The following is a 25632-nucleotide window of genomic DNA, read 5'->3' on the forward strand; positions in this document are numbered from 1 at the left end:
TTGAATCTGGCCTACTGGTTTGGGGAATGACACCAGATGACAAGAGCGGCCCCAACATTGAGCAACACAATATTTATGGCCTTACGGTTTCCTGCCAAGAGGTCCGATGTCAAGCTAATGCCCCAGCCGTAGTCCCTGATTAAGTCTTCTAGCCCATGATTCCTAGTCAAAGTTTCTTTCCCTCCCTTCTCCATTCCTACACCCCCAGGCTCTTCTGCCCTGAGTCTATATGCTTCTCCTTTCTTTACTCAAGTCCCACCCTGAGCCCCCAACGTCTTTATGGGAGAGCATTCTGGTTGCTTAGATGGTAAGTACTGGTACTTAGAGAGCATTCTGGTTACTTAGCAAATACAGTCTAGAAGAAAAGAAAGGGTTGATATTATACTGGGTTGGCCAGAGGGTTTGTTTGGGTTTTTCCACATCATCTTATGGAAAATGCTGAGTGAACTTTTTGGCCAACCCAATAGAAGTTCAACCTCCCCAGATCCAAGGGGCTGTGGAAAAAGAACATGTTTATTTATAATGTGTTTAAGGCTGCTGGGGAATAGGGGAGGAAAGCATTTTAAAACGCTTTACTTTTCTATCATGAAACGTTTCAGGCCAACAGAAATGTATAGAGAATAATTTTTTTAAAAACATGTATCCACTATTCATCTTTGTCAAATCTTAATTTTTGTCAGATCTGCTTCTGATTTTTTAAGAAATAAACCACTACAGACAGTTGACGCTTCCAGTGTTCCTCTCTCCAATGTTACTCCTCTCCTTTCAAATATATGTACCCTACATTTGAGTATGTTTACATTTTTACCTCATTTGTAAACACCCCTCAACAACAGAGATTACTGTTTTGTGCAGGTTTAATACTTTATATAAAGTGTATTTTTGTATATATATTCTTCTGATCCTTTTTGTTCAATGTTGGTTTTTGAGATTCATTGATCTTATACATATGGCTTTACTTGACTCATTTTTAACTGCAATGTAGTATTCTATTGTGCAAATACACTCAACATAGTTACCCAATCACACTGATAAACATTTAGAATATTTTCAACTTTTCATGCATCAATGCTGCAATAGACATTCTTGTATAGGTCTATTTATGACCAATATATTTGGATTTCTTGTTTTTTTTAATTGAAGTATAGTTGGTTACAATGTTGTATATGGATTTATTTCTACTGCTGCATTTTGTGCTTTGTATTTACTCCTTATTTTCTATATTCCTGTTTCTCTTCCCTGCCTGGATTTAATAGATTTTATTCCATTTCCAGTAGCTACTCTCCTGATTGGAAGGTTATACATTCTATTTGTTATTTCTATAACAGATGACATCACCCTTGTGGCAGAAAGTGAAGAGGAACTAAAGAGCCTCTTGATGAAAGTGAAAGAGGAGAGTGAAAAAGTTGACTTAAAATTCAACATTCAAAAAACTAAGGAAAAAAAAAAAAACTAGGATCATGGCATCCAGTCCCATCACTCTATGGCAAATAGATGGAGAAATAATGGAAACAGTGACAGACTTTATTTTCTTGGGCTCCAAAATCACTGCAGATGGTGACTGCAGCCATGAAATTAAAAGACGCTTGCTCCTTGGAAGAAAAGTTATGACCAACCTAGACAGCATATTAAAAAGCAGAGACATTACTTTGCCAACAAAGGTGTGTCTAGTCAAAGCTATGGTTTTTCCAGTAGTCATGTATGGATGTAAGAGTTGGACTATAAAGAAAGCTGAGTGCCGAAGAATTGATGCTTTCAAACTGTAGTGTTGGGAGAAGACTCTTGAGAGTCCCCTGGACTGCAAAGAGATCCAACCAGTCAATCCTAAAGGAAATCAGTCCTGAATCTTCATTGGAAGGACTGATGCTGAAGCTGAAACTCCAATACTTTGGCCACCTGATGCAAAGAGCTGACTCATTTGAAAAGACCCTGATGCTGGGAAAGACTGAAGGCAGGAGGAGAAGGGGATGACAGAGGATGAGATGGTTGGATGGCATCACTGACTCTATGGACATGAGTTTGAGCAAGCTCTGGGAGTTGGTGATGGACAGGGAAGCTTGGTGTAGTGCAGTCCATGGGGTCGCAAAGAGTTGGACATGACTGAGCAACTGAAGTGACTTAGACTTAAAGACTTCTATTTGTTCCCCACATTCTCTTCTCCCCCTATTTGTCATATAGGTAGAAGCTCTGACTTTTAACAGAGCACATGGTTATCTAGAATAAAGACTACACTTTCCAATCTTCTTGGTGGCGGGATATAACCATGAATAAGTGGCCAATGGGATGTGAGTGGAAGGAATGAAGGCAGCCTTTGGGTCATGCTCTCAAAGGCAAGGGACTGGAATGTGGACATGAGGGTGAACCACCTTCAAACATGTGCAGACCTCCCTGCAGAGTTAGGCTGCTTATGTCTGGAATGTCACATGAAAAGGAATGGATTTTTTAAACACATGTACTGCCTGGCTCATCCTGTTTCCTAAATCTGAGGCTTCAGGTCTTTCATCAACTTTGGAAACTTTAAAGGCATTATCTCTTGAAGTCATGCTTCTCTTCTCCACTTCTGGAATCTTCAAAAAGGATCTTGTCATTCTGGCATCCACGTCTTAGCCTGTGTCTTCATCTCTCTGTGTTGCCCTCGAGTCTGGGTTATGTCCTCAGGTCCATCTTTCCATTCCTGAAGTCTTTCTCATGCGGCGCCTTATCTGGTGTTAATCTAGCCACTGAGTATTTCATTTCAGTGCAAATATTTTTCATGTCTAGCTGTCCTATTTGGTTCTTTTTCTGATCTTTTTGGATGATGTCCTGTCTTCATCTTATATTTTCAATTACTTTATTATGTCTTCAATAGTTTTATTTTGGGGGGGGCACATTGAGTGGCTTGTGGGATCTTAGTTCCCCGAGCAGGGACTGAACCTGGGTCCTCAGAAGTGAAAGTATGCAGTCCTAACCACTGGCTGCCAGGGAATTCCCTTAAGTAGTTTTGAATTCATGGACTTTATAGTGTCTTGCCAACAGTTCTTAGAACAGTTGGAACAACAGTTATTAGAAATTCTTGTGGGGGAGATTGAGTCCAGTTTGTTGCATACATGGACTCTCACTCACTGTGGGCTATTCTCTCAAGTATTTAGTCATTGTGGATCATATATTCATTTTCACTAAGGACTTTCCTTTTTCCTGTGTAGGCAGACATTTGTGTCCTTGCCTGAGAGGTAAAGGGATGTGCCCTCAGTCACAAAGCTAAAAAGTGGCAGAGCCAGGTAGTCTGGATCCAAAGCCTGGGTCTTTGTCACCAGTAAGCAGGCTGCCTTCCATAGTTCACACTCTTAACAGAGGGTGAGCAGCAGGGTGGAGATATCCATTCACCTCTCCTAAAATATCGGGGGGACCTTCAAGATGGCAGAGGAGTAGCATGTGGCGAGTACCTTCCTCCCCACAAATATATCAAAAATACATCTGCGTGTGGAACAACTCTCCTAAAATATCTTCTTTCTCACACTGAGAAAGAAGTGTTAGGAGAATAATAGAACCCCCACTGCAGACACACATGACTCAAGAAGTGATGCAAGACCAAGAAGATTTGTAGCATTTCTTTGGTGTGTTACAGGGAGATACAGAGTGGGAAAGAATGCCAGATGACGGATTAGTAAATTGCTTAGATTTTGATCTTTGGAAAAAAAAAAAAAACTATCCGGGTTTTATTTTATAAGTGTGGAAAGTACCTTATTAAAAGTTCACCTTCCTTGTATTACTAGTTTTGATTTGCATTTCTTTAATAATGAGCAATTTGAGCATCTTTTCATGTGTTTAGTAGTCGTCTGTATGTCTTCTTTGGAGAAATGTCTGCCCACTTTTTGACTGAGTTGTTTTTCTGGTATTGAGCTGCATGAGCTGCCTGCATATTTTGGAGAGGGGTAGGATGGGGTGGGAAGTGGGAGGGAAATTCAAGAGGGAAAGTGAAAGTCGCTCAGTCATGTTCAACTCTTGGAGACCCCATGGACTATACAGTCCATGGAATTCTCCAGGTCAGAATACTGGAGTGGGTAGCCATTTCCTTCTCCAGGAGATCTTCCCAACCCAGGGATCAAACCCAAGCCTCCTGCATTGCAGGCAGATTCGTTACCAGCTGAGCCAAAAGGGAAACACAAGAATGCTGGAGTGGGTAGCCTACCCCTTCTCCAGCGGATCTTCCTGACTGTAATTGAACCGGGGTCTCCCGCATTGAAGGCAAGTTTTTTACCAACTGAGCTATTGGAGAAGCCCTTTCAAGAGGGAGGGGACACATGTATACCTATGGTTGGTTCATGGTGATGTTGGCAGAAACCAACACAATGTTGTAAAGCAATTATCTTCCAATTAGAAATAAATTTTTTTTTTTTTAAAGTTCATCTTACTGCAACAGGTACTAAAAAAGCCCTAGAGATCAAATGCACAGTATAATGAATATAGACAACAATATTGTACCCTAGGGCTTCCCTGGAAGCTCAAATGGTAAAGAATCCACCTGCAATGCAGGAGACCCGGGTTCAATCCCTGGGTTGGGAAGATCCCCTGGAGAAGGGAATGGCTACTCACTCGAGTATTCTTGCCTGGAAAATTCCATGGACAGAGGAGCCTGGCGGGCTACAGTCCATGGGGTCTCAAAGAGTTGGACATGACTGAGTGACTAACACTTTCACTTTTCATTGTAGTATAATCATCAAACTTGCTGAGACTAGAACACAATTATTCCAACCACTAAAAAGATATGATAATTACGTAATATGATAGACAAGCTAATTATTGCTGCAATGGTGATCATATTATAATATATAAATGGATCAAATTAACATGTTGTACACCTTGAATTACACAATGTTATATGTCAAATATATTTCAGTCAGTCAACCAATCAATCAAACCTCTAAAAAACAAAAAATGAAAAGAAAAAGAAAGTTGGCCTTCTCCAGCTCTCCTCTCTGACAGTGATTTCTGCAGGGACTGTAGAGACTACCTGCTCCCCAGGACTCACCTTGTCGGCCAGCAGCTCTCTGATCTTGCTGGCCTGCAGTCGGAACCGGAAAAGTTGGGTTTCTAGAGCCAGGTAGCGCTTCTGCCAGTCCACACTGGTCCGTGTCTCCACCGTGAGTTCTGCCATGATGGGAGCAACTTGTGGGGATTCCAGGGAGCCCTGAGGACCAGCATACAGAGAGGGAAAAAGATAAGTGTGTGAGGAGGAGTTCGGTGGGGAAAGGAGGAGACCGACGCAAAGCAGAGGAAACAGGGCGGGGAAGGTAAGTGAGCCTGGCTCTCCCTCTGTCGCATCGGCAAGCTCTGAGCCCAGCTGGTCCTGTTTCATCATAAGGCAGCTGTGCAACCTTTGTGAGAAATCACAAAACCTGAGAAACCGCAAGGAGAACCTCGTCTCCTATTACAGAAGTGAAAAGCAGGGCTCATTGGTTTTTCATTCAATTATCCATTTAACAAAAAATGTGTTCATTCAACAAAACATTCAGTGCCAGACACTGTTCTAGACATTGGAGATGCAAAGGGAAATGAAAGAGGTCCCCGTGTCTTTTCAAACAACTCTTTGGAAAAGTCTAATTGCAAAATTACAATGTAGTCACAATTACTAATCAATAAAAGGAAGTAGAGAAATGGAGAGGACTGTGTTAGGGGGAGGGTGTTTAGGGAAAGCTCAAACTGGATAACGGATTCATCCATGATCACAAGGCTAACTGGAGATAGAATCATGGTTCCCAGGTGGGTACTGATTTTTCACAACTAAAAAGATTTCAGATGGGAAAAAAAAATAGAGTGAAAATTTAATGCTTCAAATTTCCTTGACAAGTTTCTATTCAGTTGGGATTTCATATGTTGTCATCAAATCATCCTGTTTCAGAACAGATTCTCACTTTCCTTTAAGTTATAAAATGCAAACCAGAAAATTGGTAGATACTTTGCTGTAGCCTCTGGAGGAAACCATGGGCTTCCCCGGTAGCTCAGCTGTAAAGAACCCGCCTGCCAATGCAGGAGACACAGAAGGCACGGGTTCGATCCCTGGGTTGGGAAGATCCCCTGAAGGAGGAAATGGCAACCCATTCCAGTATTCTTGCCATGGAAAATCCCATGGGCAGAGAAGCCTAGCAGGCTACGGTCCACAGGGTTGCAAAGAGCTGGACACAACTGAGCGACCAGGCATGCACACACACTGGAGGAAACCACAGATCTTTAGAAAACACTTCAGTCAGATTCAGAACAAGCCAAGTAGACACCTAGAATATCCCCAGCCAGGGGAATTTACCCAGATGTCTCCTGAACGTATTTCAGAGAAACAAACCTGGGTCAGGGATGAGAAAATGAAGAAGAATGTGTAAGTGTGCATGAGAAGGGAGATACAGGCGCAGAGGGGGCACAGAGAAGAGAAGGGCTGGAGACATATCCATCACCAGGCCTTTTTAAATCCCCTTTCTAGGGAGCTTTTAATAATTATGTTTGACAATAAGCATAAATTTGGTCGGTCCCAAACCATGACATGTGGTCTCCCTACTATCAGGTGATTTTAAAGAATGATTGTTTATTTTCTAGGTTGATAATTTTTTTTTTTTTTTTCATTAAAAAGTTGGGGGCGGGGACGGTGCTGTGTAGCATGTGGGATCTTAGTTCCCTGACCAGGGATTGAACTTGTGCCCTCTGCAGTGGAAGCAGGAGTCTTAGGTTGATAATATATTTTAATGTTATCTTTTAGAGATGGCTATGGCTTACAGGTGAAATGATGTAATGCCTGGAGTTTGCTTTAAAACACTTCACCATAGGAGGTGAGAAGCTGGGGTGGAGAGAGATATATGCAATGAGACTTGTCAAAACACTGATAATTTCTGAAACTGGGTGATGGGTATACTGGTCTCTCTACTTGAATACATGCCTGGAATTTCCCATAATAAAAATTTGTCTTTAGAGAACAGACTTGTGGTTGTCAAGGGGTGTGGGGGAGAGATGGACTGGGAATTTGGGATAAGCAGATGGAAACTACTACATTTAGAATGGATAAACAACAAGGTCCTACTGTATAGCAAAGGGAACTATATCCAATCTCCTGGGACAGACCGTAATGGAAAATGACATTAAAAAAGAAATGTATATGTGTGTATAGCGGAGTCACTTTGTTGTAGAGCAGAAATTAGTACAACACTGTAAATCAACTATACTTCAATAAAAAAAGAGAGATGAAAAAATTTGTCGTTTTAAAAAAATCTCTTTTCCCTTCTTCAGGAGACACATGGTCTCAGAAAACCCAGCCACCTCCTGTATGTCACTAAATACTACCCTGGGGCACCAGTGAGCCTGTCCTTGGTAGGTTCACCACCCGTATTGCCTCCCACCTGACATGTGACCTCTACAATATCTTTCTTCCATTATACACCACAAAGAGCTATTACCTACTGAGTCCTCACTGTACTCCAGGCACAAGTGGCCTCTTTCATTTTCACAAGAACCCATGAGACAAGGAGTGGGCATTAGTCCACACTCTCAGGTGAGGACTCTGAGGAACAGAGTCTGTGGCCGGCAAGCAGTAGGGCTGAGATTCTCATTCTAAAGTGCCTACTCTTAGCCACTGAGCTCCTTACCCATCCAAAAACTGCAAGAATTGATTTCACAAAGAGTGGAATGGAGAAGACTTCCCTGGTGGTCAGTGGTTAAGACTCCAGGTTCCCAATGCAGGGGGCCCGGATTCTAGCCCTGGTCAGGGAACTAGATCCCACATGCCACAGCCAAAGATCCTGCATGCTGCAACTAAACCCTGGCACCGCCAAATAAACAAAAATAAGTATTAAAAAAATTAATAAAAGTGTTCACTATTAAAAAAAAAAAAAAAAAAAGAGTGAAGCAGACTGTTAAGAATGAAACATTTTATAGGCTCTCTCAAGATTTTCAGTGCAAACCTGAACCTACACCCTAGACTTCCCAGGGCACCCTAGTCTCAAATATTCTGACCCTTTAACCTCCATAAGCAAGGATATTTGTCATGTGCCCTTTCTGTTTAAAAAACAGGGTCAGTAGACCTGTAGAGAAAGGCCCAACAATGAAACCACTGATAGGTCAGGTGATGGAGTCTTTCGGTTCTGGGCGGCTCAGAACACTGGACACATGACCTCAGTCCTGCGCTCCCAGAACTGTCATCCCAAACAATTCGACATTGTGACCTCCCAGCGATCCCCACCTCAAAAGACTGGGACCAACTGGAACGGACAGGAAGACAAAAGACAAAAACAAAACATGACCTTCTCTGAGCTAAGATCACAGCTGAAAAGACACAACAGAACCTTGTGGGGCCTCCATAGAAGGCCCAGAGGCTTCATGTTTAGTTTTCTTTGTCCTTTAAAGGGGATTTCACTTTCCCTGCCTAAGTACAAAAAGTGGCAGACCCAAAGTTAGGACCTTGGAGTCTTGCAACCTAGCCCGGGGCTAAGAATTAGCAGTAAAAGCACCCAAGTAAAACCAAAGGGCAGCAGAAACTCAGTTCTTTTGTGTTGTTTAAAAAAAGTTTGGCGAATGTTAATTCCCTCTTACTGATTGCCAAAGCTGCAGCTCAGATTCTGTTGGAGGGCAGAAACCCAAATTATCAAAATCTCCAGGGATTTTGGAAATAAACTACATCATTGGTCTCTGCCTCACGGTGATACCTGAGATTATACCTAGTCTGGAAGGAGTTCTTTCCCCAATCCAGCATCTTCATGTCATCCTGGTTTTTAAAAGTGTTCAGCTTAATCCTCTCCCTGCCTTGGGGATGCTGGTGAAGGAGCTGGCAATCTTGTTAGGCTTGTCTCAGCATGTGAGTGGAACTAAGAGGTTTCTAAATGGATCTGGAGCAAGGTGCCTGCTGTGAAACCAAGACCCAGAGGCTCTTTCGACACAGGCAGGTGTCTGGAGCTGCAGCTTGAGTATACAGGACGTTAGGGGGAGATACCAGTAAGATGAACCTCAGCTGCTAAGTCACCTTGCATTTGAACCGCCCATAAAGATGTACAAGGATAAGAAGAAATGAACTTGCAGAATGGTCCTTAACTCTTCAAAGCATTGCGTTGTCAGGTGTTATTTCTCTCGTTACCCTCTCACATATCCCCGAGATGGAGGACAAGTGATATATAATTCACACTGAATAGGTGAGCAAACTCCCCACATCAGTGACTTGCTCAGGGACACAGAGGCAAGTAGTATCAGAGCTGGGCTAAGAATCCTGATCTCGCAACATCTAGAACTGTTCTCTTTCCATGAAGATGCTTCCATAGTGGCGGTACCAGGCTAGTCTAATAGCATACAGCATTAATGTGCTGCGTTAGATGCGGAAATGACAGAAGAGATGTGAGCTGGGGACAAAACCCAGCTCAATTGTTTGTTTCATGTTTTATCCTGGAAATCTTCAAACACACACAAGTAGGGAGGACAATACAATAAATCCCCATGTGCCATCCGGCCAGCTATAATGATCACCAACTCATAGTCGCTCTTGTGAAAGCTAGTTCTCGATTCCCACTAGCACCCAGCATGCTGAATGGCTTGGCAGGCAAGAGTCAAATGGTTGCCATGGCCTTGGCACCTGCTTTAGAACTCCCTAAGGCTCCCAGCACCCTGGCCTGACATGGCCACAGAGGTCAGCAGAGATATGCCTCAAGAGGCAGGGGCCATGGGTGGAAGGCGGTGAAAAGAGGCAAGAGGAAGTTGTTAGGTGACTTCAGTCTGTATCAGAGAAAACACAGACTTGACCTGGGATAGCTCTGGAAACTTTAGGGATATGGACCAGAAATGGACAAAATGTTGATAGTAAATTTAACTTAACCAACTTTTGTTAGGTGATTCCTATGTGTGAGGTTGGAGACACAAAGAGGAACAAAGACCCTGTGGTTTGTGAGGTTTCAGGTCTACAGTATGAATATCCTGGAACCTTCCTGCAAAGACAGCCAATCAGAGCAAGTGCCTAAAGGCACTGCAGGGGGCATCAGAAGATAACAGGGGCTACATTCTGGTGCAGTCTCCACTAGGCTCTCCTGGGTCACCACACTGAGGCTCACTCTCTGAGTGTGAGCACCTTCCATGATTCCCACTCACTAGCAGTGGGCTTCTGAAAGGGCTGTGCAGATGAGGCTGACCACCTGCCCAGCTCTGGGCAAGGAAAAGCTCCCTTTCCAGGGATGAAGCCGGAGGGAGGGTGAGTGCACACAGGGGCACAGCTCCCTCCGATCTGATCTCCCACTGTCATCTTATCAAGCCAACAACATGCATTTTTACCTCTTTTGGGTGCTGAGTGAGCATCCCATTTCACAATGGTGGGAGAGTCAGGAAAAGGTGAGCATGTTACAGACTTCTGGGACATAAATCCCAAAAGGGGCTAAGAGATCCAGGAATATAGCATCCCTCAGACAAAAACCAACAAAGAGAAATGGCAGAGTGTAGTACTTAAGATCCTGAATTTTGGCACCAAACAGACCTGAGTTTGAATACTGACTCAAGAACGAACTGTGACCTTCAACCATCTGCTTGACTTCTCTGAACCTATTTGAAATTGAAGGCAATAATATTTGAAAGGAGCATAATAATATTTGTTCGAACCATGTGAAACTGTCAACACTTAACCATTTTTTTACTTTCAAAATTGGCAATTTCATAGGCCATACTATGTTGGATTTTTTTGAGAATCAAGGGAGGTATTATAATACAAAAGCCCGGCACACAGGAAATACTCAATAAAAAACAGCTATTATCAACAAACAAGAGGCAAACCAACAGTGCCCTGGGCATACCTGGAGATGTGCTCACCACCATGATCAGAGAACAGGTCAGAAGATTTTTTAAAAATTCTTTTATCTCAGGACTTCCCTGACAGTCCAGTGGTTAAGACTCTGGGTTTCCAATGCAAGGGGCATGGGTTCGATCTCTGGTCAGAGAACTAAGATCCCATATGCTGTGTAGCGTGGCCAAATGAAAAAATTATTTACCTCTTTGTTTTTGAATACTAAGCAAAAGAGTATATGGTACAAAGTAAGGCTTCTTCCCACCCCTGAGCTCCAGGCATAGCTTTCCCCAGAGGCAACCACTGTTAGGAGGATTTGAGTCTTTCTGAGATGTTTCCTGCATATACCAGTGTCCATATGTATGTTGCACACACATACACACAAGGTGGTACACTATACACACTGTACTTAATATAACTCAGAGAGCTTCCTATACGTGTGTATGTGTGTATGCATGCATGCTCACTCAGTCTGACTCTGCAACCCCATGGAATGCAGCCCACCAGGTTCCTCTGTCCATGGGATTTTCCCAGCAAGTACTGAGTGGATTGCCATTTCCTCCTCCAGGGGATCTTCCTGACTCAGGGATCAAACCCATGTCTCCTGCGTCTCCTGCATTGCAGGTGGATTCTTTACCACTGTGCCACCAGAGAAAAAGTGTGCATATATAATAATATATACCTGCCCCGTTCTTCCCTCATGCTTTTTAAGAGCTATATTGTATCCTCTTGTGTGGCTATTACATGATTTCATTTGAGTCCCCAATTGACAGACACTTGGGTTGTTATAAACCTTTCATAAAAACAATGCTGCAATGAATATTCAATGAATAGACATTATTTCATATTTCATTATTTCATACACATGTATGAAATACAGTTTATCTCAAGGATAAAGTCTCAGAAATAGAACTGGACCTCTGAGTGATGTACATTTTGCAATGGCCAAAGAGTTCCAACTGCTCTCCCCTGAGGCTATTCTAACTCATATTCCAGTCAGCAATAAGCACCAATTTCCCCACAGAGGTAATCAGTTTTTAATTCGTTTTTGACGAAGGGTTTGCCAGAGAACACAGGATGGTGGCTCACTGGCCAGACTGCCATGGAGTCACTTGGATCAGTAGTGAGGGGATCCTGACACCTCAGCGCCAGCGTGTAGAACGCACTCTCCAACCCACAGGGAGCACAGAGTTCTGCACAGTCACGCAGCCTCGCGTGGGGCTTGCCTGGTGGCCCAGGAAGTAAAGAAGCTGCCTGCAATGTGGGAGACCTGGGTTTGATCCCTGGGTCAGACAGATCCCCTGGAGAAGGAACTGGCAACCCACTCCAGTCTTCTTGCCAGGAGAATCCCACGGACAGAGGAGCCTGGCAGGCTACAGTCCATGGGGTCTGCAAGAGTTAGACACGATGAAGCAATACACACACACACAGCCTCACAGAGAGAAGATGGGAACAGTCTGGAGCACTCCTCTGCGAGCAGTGACCTCTTCCCATAGCTGATGCCTTCTGCAGAGGGCAGAAGGGGTGCCAGAGGCATTTTCTCAGTGCGCTTGTTAGTTTCAATGAGTAACCCAGCTCTGAACAGGCCCCCTCAGCAGCCTGTGGAGAAGGAGGGTGGTGAACAGCGAGGTAAATGCAGTTTAAGAGGCTTCCTTTGAGTCTTGCCTCCTCCACTTTTCAGCAATGTGACCTTGGGCAAGTCACTGTTTTTCTGAGTCCTAGTTTCCTCCTTTATAAAACGGAGATAACATCATGCAGAAACACTCAAAGTGATGTTCTATAAAGAGTTGAGTGAAGTTACCATAGACACAACGTCTGCAGCATAGAAGACAGTCCAAAAAGTTTAAGGAAGGAACAAATAACTTTTCCACTGAAATTGATATTAAAACGATCTTTCAAGCAGAAGTTTTAGCCAGAACTAAAGCTTTGTCCTGAAGTTTCATGAAGTGTATTCATAGTAAAAGCTTATTTGTCCCCTGGCAGGAACAGATCCAGAGCTTCCCTGGTGGCCCAGTTGGTAAAGACTCTGCCTGCGATGCAGGAGACTTCCCGCCACACTTAGGTTCCATCCCTGGGTGGGTAAAGATCCCCCGGAGATGGAAATGGCAACCCAAACCAGTATTCTTGCCTGGGAAATCCTATAGACAGAGGAGCCTGGCAGGCTGCAGTCCATGGGGTCTCAAAAGAGTCGGACACGACTGAGCGACTAAACCACCAGGGACAGATCCAACAGAGAGCAGATCTACTCCCAAATGAGGGTCTTCATTGCCCCTGCCATGTCCATTAAGACCCCCTGCGCCCCGGTGACGGATTCCTCTCTAAGGCTCCTAGGACGCAAAGTTCTGCTGTCATTTGGCGCCCGACTGGTTTTCTCTTCTGTTTGGCTGACCTGCCTCCATAATTCAAGCCCAATCCGGGACCCTAAGAGAACCACCCAGGAATCACAGAGGCGATAACCCGAGATGAGACCGGGAAGAAAGCGGGAGGACTTGAGAGCCTGCTAGAGCTCAGGCAACTCGGTGGAAAGCCTGCAGGTTCGCTCCGAGGGCCCTTCCCGGGAGCAACTGGATCGAGCCGGTCCCACACTCCGGATCCTCTCCAGGAACGCTACTCCTCTCCTGGCGGTGCCAGTTCCCCAAGCCCGACGCTCCGCTCCCAGCGCTCCTGGCTGCTAGGAGCTTGTTTCCAGGTAGGGAGGCACCTGCTCCGGAATCGCCCGCCGGCCAGAGGCAGCGGATCCTGTCTCAGTCTAACCAAACACCCTCCCCGGCCAGCGAACCCTCACTCCCACCCCCGCGCCCACCCCATCTCTGCCCCGGGGCTCCCGGGGGCCGCTCACCTCCAGCCAGATCCCGGGCGTCCCCGCTGCGCACCGGGCACACGGGCGCCCCCCGCGCGCGTCCGCCGCTGACCTTGCGTCGATCTCTCCCGAGTCCGCCGCCGCCGCCGCCGGGTCTCCGCTCCCCGGCAGCAGGGGTCGGCGTGGGCGGGGCGGGCCGGGCTGGCCCGGGAGGTTTGCCCGCCCGCTGGCTGCACAAAAGCCGAGCCGACCTCGCAGCGCCCCATTCAATACTCCGCCGCGCCCCCTCCCCGCCCGCTCCTTAGAGGCAGAGCGCCAGGCTTGGCTCGCGGGGCGGCTCGCGGAGAGGCGCAGGAAATGACCTCAGCAGGCTCCAGCCTCCCTCCTCTCGGCACCGCCGGGCTAGTCCCTGGGGCGGCGGGGACGGCGGCGGGGTCCCGCGGGCCGAGACGTGTCCCGAGCTCCGGCCCCGAGCTCTCTGCAGAGGCCGAATCAGCGGCCACCTGGGGCGGCCGGGGCGCCCCAGCATCTCCTCAGCTCCCAACCAGCCTGAGACCCTCCCTGGATGGGGCTCAAGACCAGACCCTCCCCCGTCCCTCCCCAAAAGGAGATTCCCTCATTGGCCGAACAACTTGCAGGAACCGTCACGCCTGGATATTTGGAGCAGAAATCCTTATTTCAAAGAGTCTGTCCCATTGGGAGACCAAAGTTCTGATGTGTAATATGAAGGAAAAAACAAAACTCACCGCAGCCTAGAGGGTAACTTGCTTGCGTCCGTACGTCTGTATGTATGCATGCACGTATTATTTATTTTAAAGGAGCCGGCCGGCCGAGGAACCGGAAAGGCAAACAGGACGTCGCTTGCGCCGGCAGCTCACCGTGCACTCTTGCAGCCCCTGCGCTCACCAACACAATCCTAAACCTGCGAGGGGGTGGGGGGGGTGGAGTACTCAGTTTTTAGTTAGGTGGATATGGGGTAAAGACGATGAATATGGAGAATATTGCAGGGAAGGATCCACGTTTCAGAACAGCTTTCTTCCCCAATCCGGCAGGCTCTCAGGCTAGTTCTGAACACAGGCAGACTGACCAGAGTTTCTCCCAAGGGGCTTTGAAAGTTTCATTCCAGGTGGTGGTGCCCCCGGCTGCACCCCATGTTTGAAACTGAGTGTCTGGAGGTTAGCCTGGAAAGTTGTGCAGTTAATAAGGCCTCCAAGTAAATCTCATGCACAACTTTTGAGAGCCCAGATTCTGTGGAAAGCTGACTCGTGTAGTTCAGGAGGCCAAGGGTGAAAGTTCAACAGGGTTACTGGGACTTAATGAGCTTACACATGGACTCATACCTCCTGAGGATTGGAGTAGATCAACCCCAAACTGTGTGTGGGTAACTGGCCTCTGTCCCCTTCAAGACTGGAAATATTGCTAAGGAAGCCCCGAAACAAGTCCTGTGGAGTTTGTCAAGGAGACTTCTTATGTTCATTCATGCATGCATTCACTCACTTTGAATAGGTAATCATTCACATAGTATAAATTTGAATTATTAATAATACCAAAGGGCTAACAATGAATAGTAAGTCTCCTTCCTCACCTGTCCCTTGTCCCCTAGTCTGTGTGTATACGTGTGTGTGTGCACTCAGTCGTGTTTGACTCTTTGCAACCCCATGGACTGCAGCACACCAGGCTTCCCTGTCCTTGGCCATTTCCTGGAGCTTGCTCAAACTCATGTCCATTAAGTTGATGATGCCATCCAACCATCCCATCCTCTGTCATCCCCTTCTCCTCCTGCCTTCTGTCTTTCCCAGCATCAGAGTCTTTTCAAATGAGTTGGCTCTTCACATCAGGTGGCCAAAGTATTGAAGCTTCAGATTCAGCCTCAGTCCTTCCAGTGAATATTCAGGATTGATTTCCTTTCGGATTGACTGGTTTGATCTCCTTTCAGTCCAGGGGACTCTCAAGAGTCTTCTGCAACACCACAGTTCAAAAGCATCAATTCTTTGGCGCTTAGCCTTTTTTATGGTCCAACTCTCTTATCCATACATGATTACTGGAAAAACCATAGCTTTGACTATATGGGCCTTTGTCAGTAAAGTCATGTCTCTGCTTTTTAATAGGCTGTCTAGGTTGGTCATAACTTTCCTTCCAAGGAGTAAGCGTCTTTTAATTTCATGGCTACAGTCACCATCCACAGTGATTTTGGAACCCCAAAAAATAGAGTCTGTCACTGTTTCCACTGTTTCCCCATCTATTTGCCATGAAGTAATGGGACCAGATGCCATGATCTTAGTTTTCTGAATGCTGAGTTTTAAGCCAACTTTTCCTTTCTCTTCTTTTACTTTCATCAAAGGCTTTTTAGTTCCTCTTCACTTTCAGCCATAAGGGTGGTGTCATCTGCATATCTGAGGTTATTGATATTTCTCTGGGCAATCTTGATTCCAGCTTGTGCTTCATCCAGCCCAGCATTTCTCATGATGTACTCTGCATATAAGTTAAATAAGCAGGGTGACAATATACAGCCTTGACATACTCCTTTTCCAACTTTGAACCAGTCTGTTGTTCCATGTTAGGTTCTAACTACTGGTTATTATTATACATCACCATTAAAAGATATTACATAATTATTGATTATATTCATCACACTGTACATTTCATACTCATGACTCATTTATTTTGCAACTGGAAGTTTGTACCTCTTTATCTCCCTCACCTATTTCTTTCTTCTCCCCAATCTCCTCCCTCTGATAACCACCTGTTTGTTCTCTGTCCCTATAAATCTGTTTGTGTTTTGTTATGTTTGTTCATTTGCCTTACTTTTTAAATGGTTCCCTAGCACGCCTAATGATGGATATTTAGAACATTTCCAGTCTTTGGCTATTATATACCTTGCTGCAGTGAATATCTCTATACCTATTTCTTGGTCCACATATGTGACTATCTTTATGGTTTAACACTTAGAAGTGGAATTGCTGGATGTAAACACAATGTGAATTTTAAATTTCAATAGATGCTGCGCACTGCCCTCAAAGGAGACTGTACCAACCAACACTTCTGTCGATGCATTTGAGTGATCCTTTGTTCCCTCCCACCCATAATGATGAAGTGATTTATCACAAAGCACAAAGCTTTTAGGAAGGGAAGATGAAATGAGTTAAACACATGGATGATTTTAAAACACTGCCAGCACACAGAAAGGCTCAATAAAAGTGTTAGATGACAGAGTCCCAGCCACACTCCCCTGCAAGACCTCCCCTTCTCTGGGCTCTGTCTCAATCCCTGCTCTGTAAACTTGGGTGAGTTCCTTAGTCTCTCTGGGACTCAGTTTCCATATCTTTAATATGAGGATTGTAATGTCTCCCTCTGGAGTTGGTTTGAGGATTAAATCAGATATTAGAGTTACCTAAATTTTACAACAGTTAGAACTGGACATGGAACAACAGATTGGTTCCAAATAGGAAAAGGAGTATGTCAAGGCTGTATATTGTCACCCTGCTTATTTAACGTATATGCAGAGTACATCATCAGAAACACTGGGCTGGAAGAAGCACAAGCTGGAATCAAGATTGCCGGGAGAAACGTCAATAATCTCAGATATGCAGATGACACCACCCTTATGGCTGAAAGTGAAGAGGGACTAAAAAGCCTCTTGATGAAAGTGAAAGAGGAGAGTGAAAAAGTTGGCTTAAAGCTCAACATTCAGAAAACTGAGATCATGGCATCTGGTCCCATCACTTCATGGCAAATAGATGGGGAGCCAGTGGAAACAGTGTCAGAGTTTATTTTTTGGGCTCCAAAATCACTGCAGATGGTGACTGTAGCCATGAAAGTAAAAGACACTTACTGCTTGGAAGGAAAGTTATAACCAACCTAGACAGCATATTAAAAAGCAGAGACATTACTTTGCCAACAAAGGTCCATCTAGTCAAGGCTGTGGTTTCTCCAGTGGTCATGTATGGATGTGAGAGTTGGACTGTGAAGAAAGCTGAGCGCCAAAAAACTGATGCTTTTGAACTGTGGTGTTGGAGAAGACTCTTGAGAGTCCCTTGGACTGCAAGGAGATCCAACCAGTCCATCCTAAAGGAGACCAGTCCTGGCTGTTCATTGGAAGGACTGATGCTGAAGCTGAAACTCCAGTATTTGGCCACCTCATGCGAAGAGTTGACTCATTGGAAAAGACCCTGATGCTGGGAGGGATTGGGGGCAGGAGGAGAAGGGGACGACAGAGGATGAGATGGCTGGATGGCATCACCAACTCGATGGACATGAGTTTGAGTAAACTCTGGGAGTTGGTGATGGGCAGGGAGGCCTGGCGTGCTGCGATTCATGGGGTCGCAAAGAGTCGGATATGACTGAGCGACTGAACTGAACTGAACTGAACTGAAATTTTGAGATCCAATCATTGTTTGATAAGTGATGGCTATTCTTCTTCTCTTAGTTCTGCTCCCCCCTCAACTTTTTATTATGAAAATTCCAGACCTAGAGAAGTTGCAAAAAACAGTATATTAAACACCCATATACTCTTCACTTAGACTTACCAATTGTTAACACACTGCTGTATTTACTTTCTCTCTCTCCATGTATATGTGTGTGTGTGTGTGTGTGTGTGTGTGTATTTTCCATTTGAGACTTAGTTGTACACATCATGACCTTTTGTCCCTGGATACTTCAGGATGTTCCTGCTAAGAACAAGCATGTTTTCCTAGTATCATCACACTTACAAAATTTAGCATCAACACAATACTATCATTGACTGTACAGGCCATAAATTTCCCCAATTGCCCCAATATTGCCCTTTATAGCCCAGTTTTATAGCTCTTCTATTTACTATTACTAATCCCTACCTAGTACTCCCCAGGGTGAATGGTTGCCTGGAGGAAGATGGGCCTGTCTCCTCCTCCGCTCCAGGGGAAAAAGTGACTCCCACAGCCCCAGACCCTGGCAGGTAATCAATAAGCAGGCCGGCAGGAATGCTCACAAGAAGAGCAGTTTCCCATCTGATGCTACAGGTTGTCCCACCAGCCTTTGCTGCAGTTGCCTCCTCTGCCTGACCCCAGCCACCTCCATGATAGCAGCCCAGAGAGGTCCTGCCCACTGTCCCCCAACTCTGGATGGGTTCCTGCACCAGCCCCCTCATTGGTCCCCAATCATCAGAGACAGACTGCTCAGGCTCCAGTGAGGCTGGCTCCCCAGTGGTGCCCTCAGCCATAGCTCCCTGTGCCACGCCTCCCCAAGGATGGATTCTTCCGGACCTTAAGGCTGGCCTACGCCTAACTCAACTCTGAGATTCAGGGTTGGAATGTCTGAGACACTGTCTTTTTCCCACAGTCTTTTTGTCTTAAAGCTCTTTCTGGGACTTCCCTGGAGGTCCGGTGATTGAGACTTGGCCTTCCAATGCAGGGGGTTTGGGAGGGGAGCTGAGATCCCACATGTCTCTTGGCCAAAAAACCAAAACAGAAGCAATAATGTAACAGATTCAATAAAGACTTTAAAAATGGTCCACATTGAAATATTAATTAAAAAAAAGAAAAGAAAAGCACTTTTTATGTAGCCCTCCATGGACTGAGACAAAGTCAAACCGTGGCTACTGCTGACTCAGTGGACAGTATCTGCTGATATCTGTCCCTCTCTCCCACCCTTTCATTCATTCATTCATTTGCTCATTTCTGGTAGCTGACTTTCAAGTTGTTCCAGGGAATCTATTAGCTGCCCAGCTACAAGCTTGGATAAACTATCTCCTTGCTTCCTGCCTCAGTTTATCCTGTGATTTAGCAGCTGAACGACAACAAAGTAGGGAAATTATTTCCTCTGCTCAGCTACCCTCTGGATCATGATATTTGAGAGTCGGAGGAAAAGGCTGGATTATGAGGGAGAAAAGGCTGGATTGTGAGGGAGTCCCCACAGAAGAGGGGAACCTTTGAAAAACTGAGACAAAAAAAATAATAAGTTGCTTTGGGCCAGTGCCATTGTGGGAGAGGCAGGAGAGCAGGCAGGACTGGACGGAGCTGAGAGAGAGGCTGTGAGTTTGCAGGCCCCCTGAAGGGTCCACGGAGAGACGGTACCCTCCACACCTAAAGCTTGTTTCTGCTTATCATTACAGGTGGCCTGACAGAACAGAGGAGAGGAGAAAGCCATCATGTTCCCAGAGATGAAGGCTCAGCCAGGCCACAGAAGCCAAAGGCCTCCTTTCACCTTTCTGAGAGGAGGATGAGGCCTGGATAAGCACCCACTGTGAACAGCTCTGAACCCATTTGGCCCTTTGGTGATAGTCAAGGTCTCCTATTGGGTTGGGTAAAAAAGTTTATTCGAGTTTTTCCATATCATCTTACAGAAAACCTGAATGAACTTTTGGGCCAACCCAATATTTGCAGCCACTGGAAATGAGAGGTGAGTGGAGGCCACGTGTCCCCTTTCCATTGCTTCCTGCAGGTGGGGCATTAAATGTGGCCAAGGCCAGAACCTACCAAATGTACAAACATTACATTTATCAGCAAGCAGGCACCAGAAGCCCCACAACCTGCTTCACGGGACTTGGGGAGTTGGCCTGGTTTTGTTCTCACGTGTCTGTCACACGAGGGCCCGATCATCTCTCTGACTACCTCCATATTTCGAAAGCCACTCATTTTACCAGTGAGAGATTATTTCTAGTATCCCTCGAGCACATCCAGTCCGCTTGTGTAGCATTTAGTAGCATTTGAAGTGTTTATGTAACTGTGCTGTAGAGTGCGGATTCCTTATTCGGGCACTTCAGATTCTAACTGACCACTCTAGGGGTGAGAGGAGAGTCTGTTCATATACACACACCACACTGTTTGGACTGAAAGAGTTAAAAAAGAAATTCCTCCAGAGTCAATACAACAGCATCCCAGGCTGTGCCTGGTTCCCTGGGCAGCACTGTGGAAGGGAATGGGAACCTTGGAACCAGCCAGGCCACAGTTCGAGTCCCAGCTTCACTACCCATGTGCTGATGTAACCTTGGAACAATTGCTAAGCTTTCAGAGTTAATTTTTCATTTGTAAAATGGTGATGACAATTCTTGCAACTTAGGCCTTTTGAGAGGGTTCGGTGAGATAGTACATGTCTGGCACTTAGCAAGTTTCTGTCTAAATGATAGCTTTTATTATGCATTCTTGCACAAATATTTGCTGGAGGTCTAATGTTTACTAGTTACCCTCCCACACCCCTCCCCTACTAGGTCCAGAAGTGTTATCTGCTTCCAAAGAATTCTCTTTGTTGTAAGACTGCAGTGCAGTAGTTAAGCAAGATAGCTTGGGAGACAGCAATAACTCCAGGAGAACTGATGAAATGCTTGACAGTTTGTCCTCCCCATGTCCTGGGCTTTCCAGAGACCTCACTTCCCAACCCCACTTGTTTTCTCTGAGCAGGGTTCTGGGCTCCAAAGAGAGCCCTCCTGCTTCACAGAAACCTTATCAAATCAAAGCAACCCTTTTGCCTTCACAGCTTGATTCTCACTTGCTGTAAGGAGGAGAGTAAAGAGGAGAAGGGGGGAGGGGCCTCAGAGTCTCAGGAGCCCTGGGGCCAGTCCCCTGTCCAGCCTTTTGCTTCAGGAGCAGAGCTTGGTGGCTTTGGGGTTACAGAGAAATCAGGAGGCTATTTCTACTGATGAATCTCTGGGAGCAGCCAGAGCAATGATGGGCTGGGGTCACGGAGGCTCAATCATCATCCAAATAGGGCTGGGAAGGCAGTGATGGGACATGCAGAGAGGTGCTGGGCAGGAAGGACTTGAGATGGCCCAGAGGCAGGATTTGTGTGTGTGTGTTGGGGGAGTATCCTAAGATCGAATGTGGCTCCTTCTCTCATTTATTCGTTCAGCTGCTCCCTAACAAATATTTAGGGAGCACTTCCTGTTTTCCAGGCACTGTACGAGGAGACAAAGTGTGGCAAGTGTGATGGATGAACGCAGGACACGGGTTTCAGAAGCAGACATACCTGCTGTTAATCCACGCTTTTCCCAGTGGGGACCATGGGGAAGAACCGATGCAGTTACCGCTTGTGTCTCTGCAAATGACCCATATGTCCAGGGCAGCAGTGGGCTCTGAAGCCAGAGAAAGCCAGGTGGAGGATGGGGAGGGGAGGGGTTCTGCATTTGGAGGGCAGGGAGCAGGATTCTTACCTGCTCTGAGGAGTGGAGGTGAAGGTCTAGCCCCATCCTTGGCATATGATAGACACCTAATGAGTGTTGTTAAATGAGGAGTGAACATGAGGGTATAAAGGGGTAGAAGACTAGGAAGATATGCAAAAACTAAAGACCTGGTAACTATTAAGAGGACTAGGTGACAGGAGGTGTGGAGGAGAAGGATTCCAATAAGAAGGTAGGCAGTGATTCTCCATCTAGCCTCTGGTCACAAAATCCTGGGGGCACTTATTCAAAATATGCATTCGGGCCGTGACCTTTGGGATCAGCAGGCTCAGGGATATGTATTTTTCTGCTGCTTAGGCCCTGGATCCTGCTCAGTACTGACAGGTTTGTCATACATCATATTCCCACATTCCGCTGATCTTCTCAGAGAGCAGCAACAGCCCCAGAGGGAACACAGGGTAAAACTGACGCAATGATGACATTTATCAATGCAGAATGATCTGTCCAGTGCAGCTGAGGGCTCCCCAGGCAAGAAAAAGCCAGGAGGAGTGGGACTAGGTAGGATGAAGGAGGAAATCAGGGAGAGGAGATGGCAGGGAAGGGGAAAGAGAAGCTAAATTTGGAGCTGATGGAGCTCAGGGCATGGAATCCGGTAAATCCAGCCATCTAACTGGGATTCTATTGATAGATCATTTCAGAACTTGGAACATTGTGGTTTGAAAGCAGCTGTCTTTTTTCTCCTTCAACTTTCATCACAGATGAAAACAATGGCTGCTCACATCAGTGGGCAGGAGGGCCTGGGCAGGGACCAAGTCCAGGTAGGTGGCAGGTGCTATGGCAGCTTGGTTTCCCTTCTAAGCAGCTGCTTCTGTCGACTGGAAGAGGCCTATGGACTGAGGTGGGGATGGCCAGACAAGGCTGAGAGTTCCCTCTGCTTCAGGAATACAGCATGACCCTGCAGGGCACCAACCACACTTTCCAGGGTGTGGTTGCTGTTAACAGTGGGCCAACACGCTCCTCAGAATTCACAGAGAAAGGAAGACCAGAAATACCTGAACGGATGAGAAGACATAGCCCTTGCAGCAGTTCCTCAGTTTCCGGCTGGTTTAGTGTGAAACCAGTAGGTCTCCCTTGATCAATCACACCTTTCTCTCCTGTGCTTCTGATCATCAGGCTCCGGCTCAGGGTTTTTTATGAGAAGCGTCAGGGCTTACATCCTATCAGAAGCTCTGATTGCCAACTCCTTTTTGCGAAGAGGGGTTAGTCCAGGCAATGTAACCTGTCTTCCATCTCAAAGTCCTGGGTGTGAGTCGCTACCTGCTAGGACGTTGGAGGCTATCTCTCAGCGCCATCTAGTGGTGGGCTTGGCTTATTTCCGGAAAAGACCCTGAGCCCGCGCATTCCTGCTTCTGGCCACACCTAGGGCTATATCCCTTCTGATCAAACCACTGCGGGCTTTGGACACTTTGACAAGTGATTCATGAGGCTTTAAGCTCTGCCTAAAGTGGAAACTTTAAATTCCATATCCTTTATCCTTGTTCAGTTTTATATAGTTTTGGGGAAGGGGATTGGAGAATTTAGTGGTATTAAAAGACTAGGGTGAAGTAGGGATAGATAGAAAGAACGTTCTCCTTTTCCCCAGTTGCGTGGCTCCAGCATGCACACACACACCATCAGCTTGGCATGTATTCCAGGCATCTCTCACCCAGCTGTGCCATAAGAGGAGGGCACAGGACAAGTCTCTTCTGCACAAAGTGCAAATTGAGCATTAAGAATCATCTCTGCTGTGCCACAGATAAAGAGATGGGACATGGAGCTGGAATCAGATGGCTTGACTCAGAATACTGATGGAATCCATGCATGAACTGGGCTTTTCTCATGTAAAAGTGACCTTTGGAGTTCTCAGAGAGGTCCTATGGACAGTGTACCTTTCCAAAAAGGAATATCCACACTTGCAGGTTCTCAGTTTCCTGATCCAGTCCCAGAAGAGGGAGCACTAGTTCTTTCCCCCTTGCAGAATGGAGTCCACCCTAAGGAATCAGGTAGTACCTACAGACAGGTCTTGTACATATGAAGGGAGGTGAGTAAGGAGCAGAACACACAGGCTCCTAGGATGGGAAACCAACAGGCATTGCTCTAGGGGTGACATGTGACTGCTGCTCTTTCCAAACACTATTATGCATCGCCTCATTGGCCACTGGGGAAACATTCAGATAGCTTCTGGAATGGCCTGACCCTGCAAGAAGGAATCTCCCTGCAGGGCACAGAGAGTTGTGCTTACGTGGACGCAGGATCTCTGGAACAAAGCGTCTCCTGGGAAGAACACGGTTCTTTTGGGAAGCAAAGTTTTGTGTTGAAATAAATTCGCTGGATATTCAGAATGAGAAATAACTCTAATAAACTTGCTACTTAAGGCAGAGCAATAGTCATGTACATATGTAGTAATGTACATAAGATTGGAAACCATTTATACAGGTGAGGATCACTAAATATTTTCTAAGGCCTTTTCCTCCACTCCAAATTCCTGTTCTCACTGACAGAGTTTTATGATTCTTGTGCCCTTCCTCAAGCTACATCATTCAGTATTTTTGTCATTAGGAGAAAGATGTTTCAAAGGACTGTGTTGCCCCAAATATTTATAGCAGCAATAATAACAGAGTAAAGAAAAAAGGATACAACCTAAATGTTCATCACTTGGAACCTAGTAAATAAATGATTAAAATTCGTCTAGAAAATAAAATACTATGCGGCCATTAAAATTTATGTTGAAGAATTGTTTTTATTGATATGGAACAAATTCATTATTAATGTCAAGTGAAACAATTTCCAGAAAAGTATGTATAATAGAATTTACTTTATGTAGAACTATATATATGCTGTGCTTAGTCACTCAGTCATGTCTGACTCTTTGCGACCCCATGAATTATAGCCTGCCAGGCTCCCCTGTCCATGGAATTGTCCAGGCAAGATTGTGGAGTGGGTAGCCAATTCCTTCTCCAGGGTATCTTCCTGACCCAGGGTTAGAACCTGCACCTCCTGTGTCTCCTGTGTTGGCAGGCAGATTGTTTACCACTGAGCCACCTGGGAAGCCTATATATATATACACACACACACACACATATGGTTGTATATATTTATACACCTATATATATGTAAATTTATATATAAAATTATATATTTGTTTTATTTATTAAAATATATTTTTATTAAATATATAAAATATTCTATTATTTTTTAATATATATATACCTATATATATATATATAAAACTATATGTAAATAAATATAAGTAGATGGCTTTTCCCCCAAACATTAATGGTGATTATCTGATTATATTTGGGTGTAGAAATCTGGTGTAATATTTTTAGTTTTTGTTCTTTTATATTATGTGAATGTTTTACAAGGAGTATAGATTATTTTTCTAATAAAGCTATTAAAATGTTTAAAAAACATGGATCTCATCGGTAAAGTATAAAGTTGAGATTCAGGGAAGTTGACAACTAACTCAAGAAAGCTACAATCTACCAGTCAAAGAACTTGCCTCATAACCTCCCATCCTTCAAGTTTAATGCCAACTCACTGTCTCCAACTGGTGAAGATCCTGGGCAGGGGTACGACAGGGGGAGGAGCTGGGGACCATTGCTGAGATCAGAGGGGACTCACATGCTTTTGATATTGCCCGGATCCTGTTACCTCTTCAGAGCAATTAAGCTGTGCCCACAACAGCATTACTGGATTCCTCTTATACACTATGTTCTTGTGGTCTGGAAGTAGTCCAGGTTTTGAAGGAGCAGACACAAGTCTGAGGACAGAGTTAAGTTGGGTCTAGGTCTAACCCAAGCCCATTTTACATCCTACAAGGGAAATGATGCATTCAGCCGTGGTGTCCACTTGAGGGAAGAAGGAATGTGAAGCTAGTGGGGTGTGGTCCAGAGGGTAGACTTTGTGAGCCTCTGGCTGGGAGCAGCATGGTGCATG

General features: G+C 45.4%; 1 protein-coding gene across 4 annotated transcripts in view; it reads right to left on the reverse strand.

The window, feature by feature from the left end:
- The window catches only part of PLEKHH1 (pleckstrin homology, MyTH4 and FERM domain containing H1), a 63017-nt gene extending 40217 nt beyond the window's left edge, over window positions 1-22800 (reverse strand). The window contains exons 1-2 of one of the 4 annotated variants that reach the window (XM_061156823.1): window positions 22707-22800; window positions 5009-5167 (exon numbers count right to left, since the gene is read on the reverse strand). In XM_061156823.1, the coding sequence (XP_061012806.1) occupies window positions 5009-5134 (126 nt within the window). In that variant the 5' untranslated portion in view covers window positions 5135-5167; window positions 22707-22800. Of the gene's footprint in view, window positions 1-5008; window positions 5168-13604; window positions 13756-14311; window positions 14457-22706 lie in introns of those variants that run through there. The other 3 variants (XM_061156822.1, XM_061156825.1, XM_061156824.1) reach the window with 3 other exon arrangements.
- Window positions 22801-25632: the final 2832 nt, after the last annotated feature.

Source organism: Dama dama, chromosome 12, assembly GCF_033118175.1.
Source record: "Dama dama isolate Ldn47 chromosome 12, ASM3311817v1, whole genome shotgun sequence".
NCBI classification, from domain to species: domain Eukaryota; kingdom Metazoa; phylum Chordata; class Mammalia; order Artiodactyla; family Cervidae; genus Dama; species Dama dama.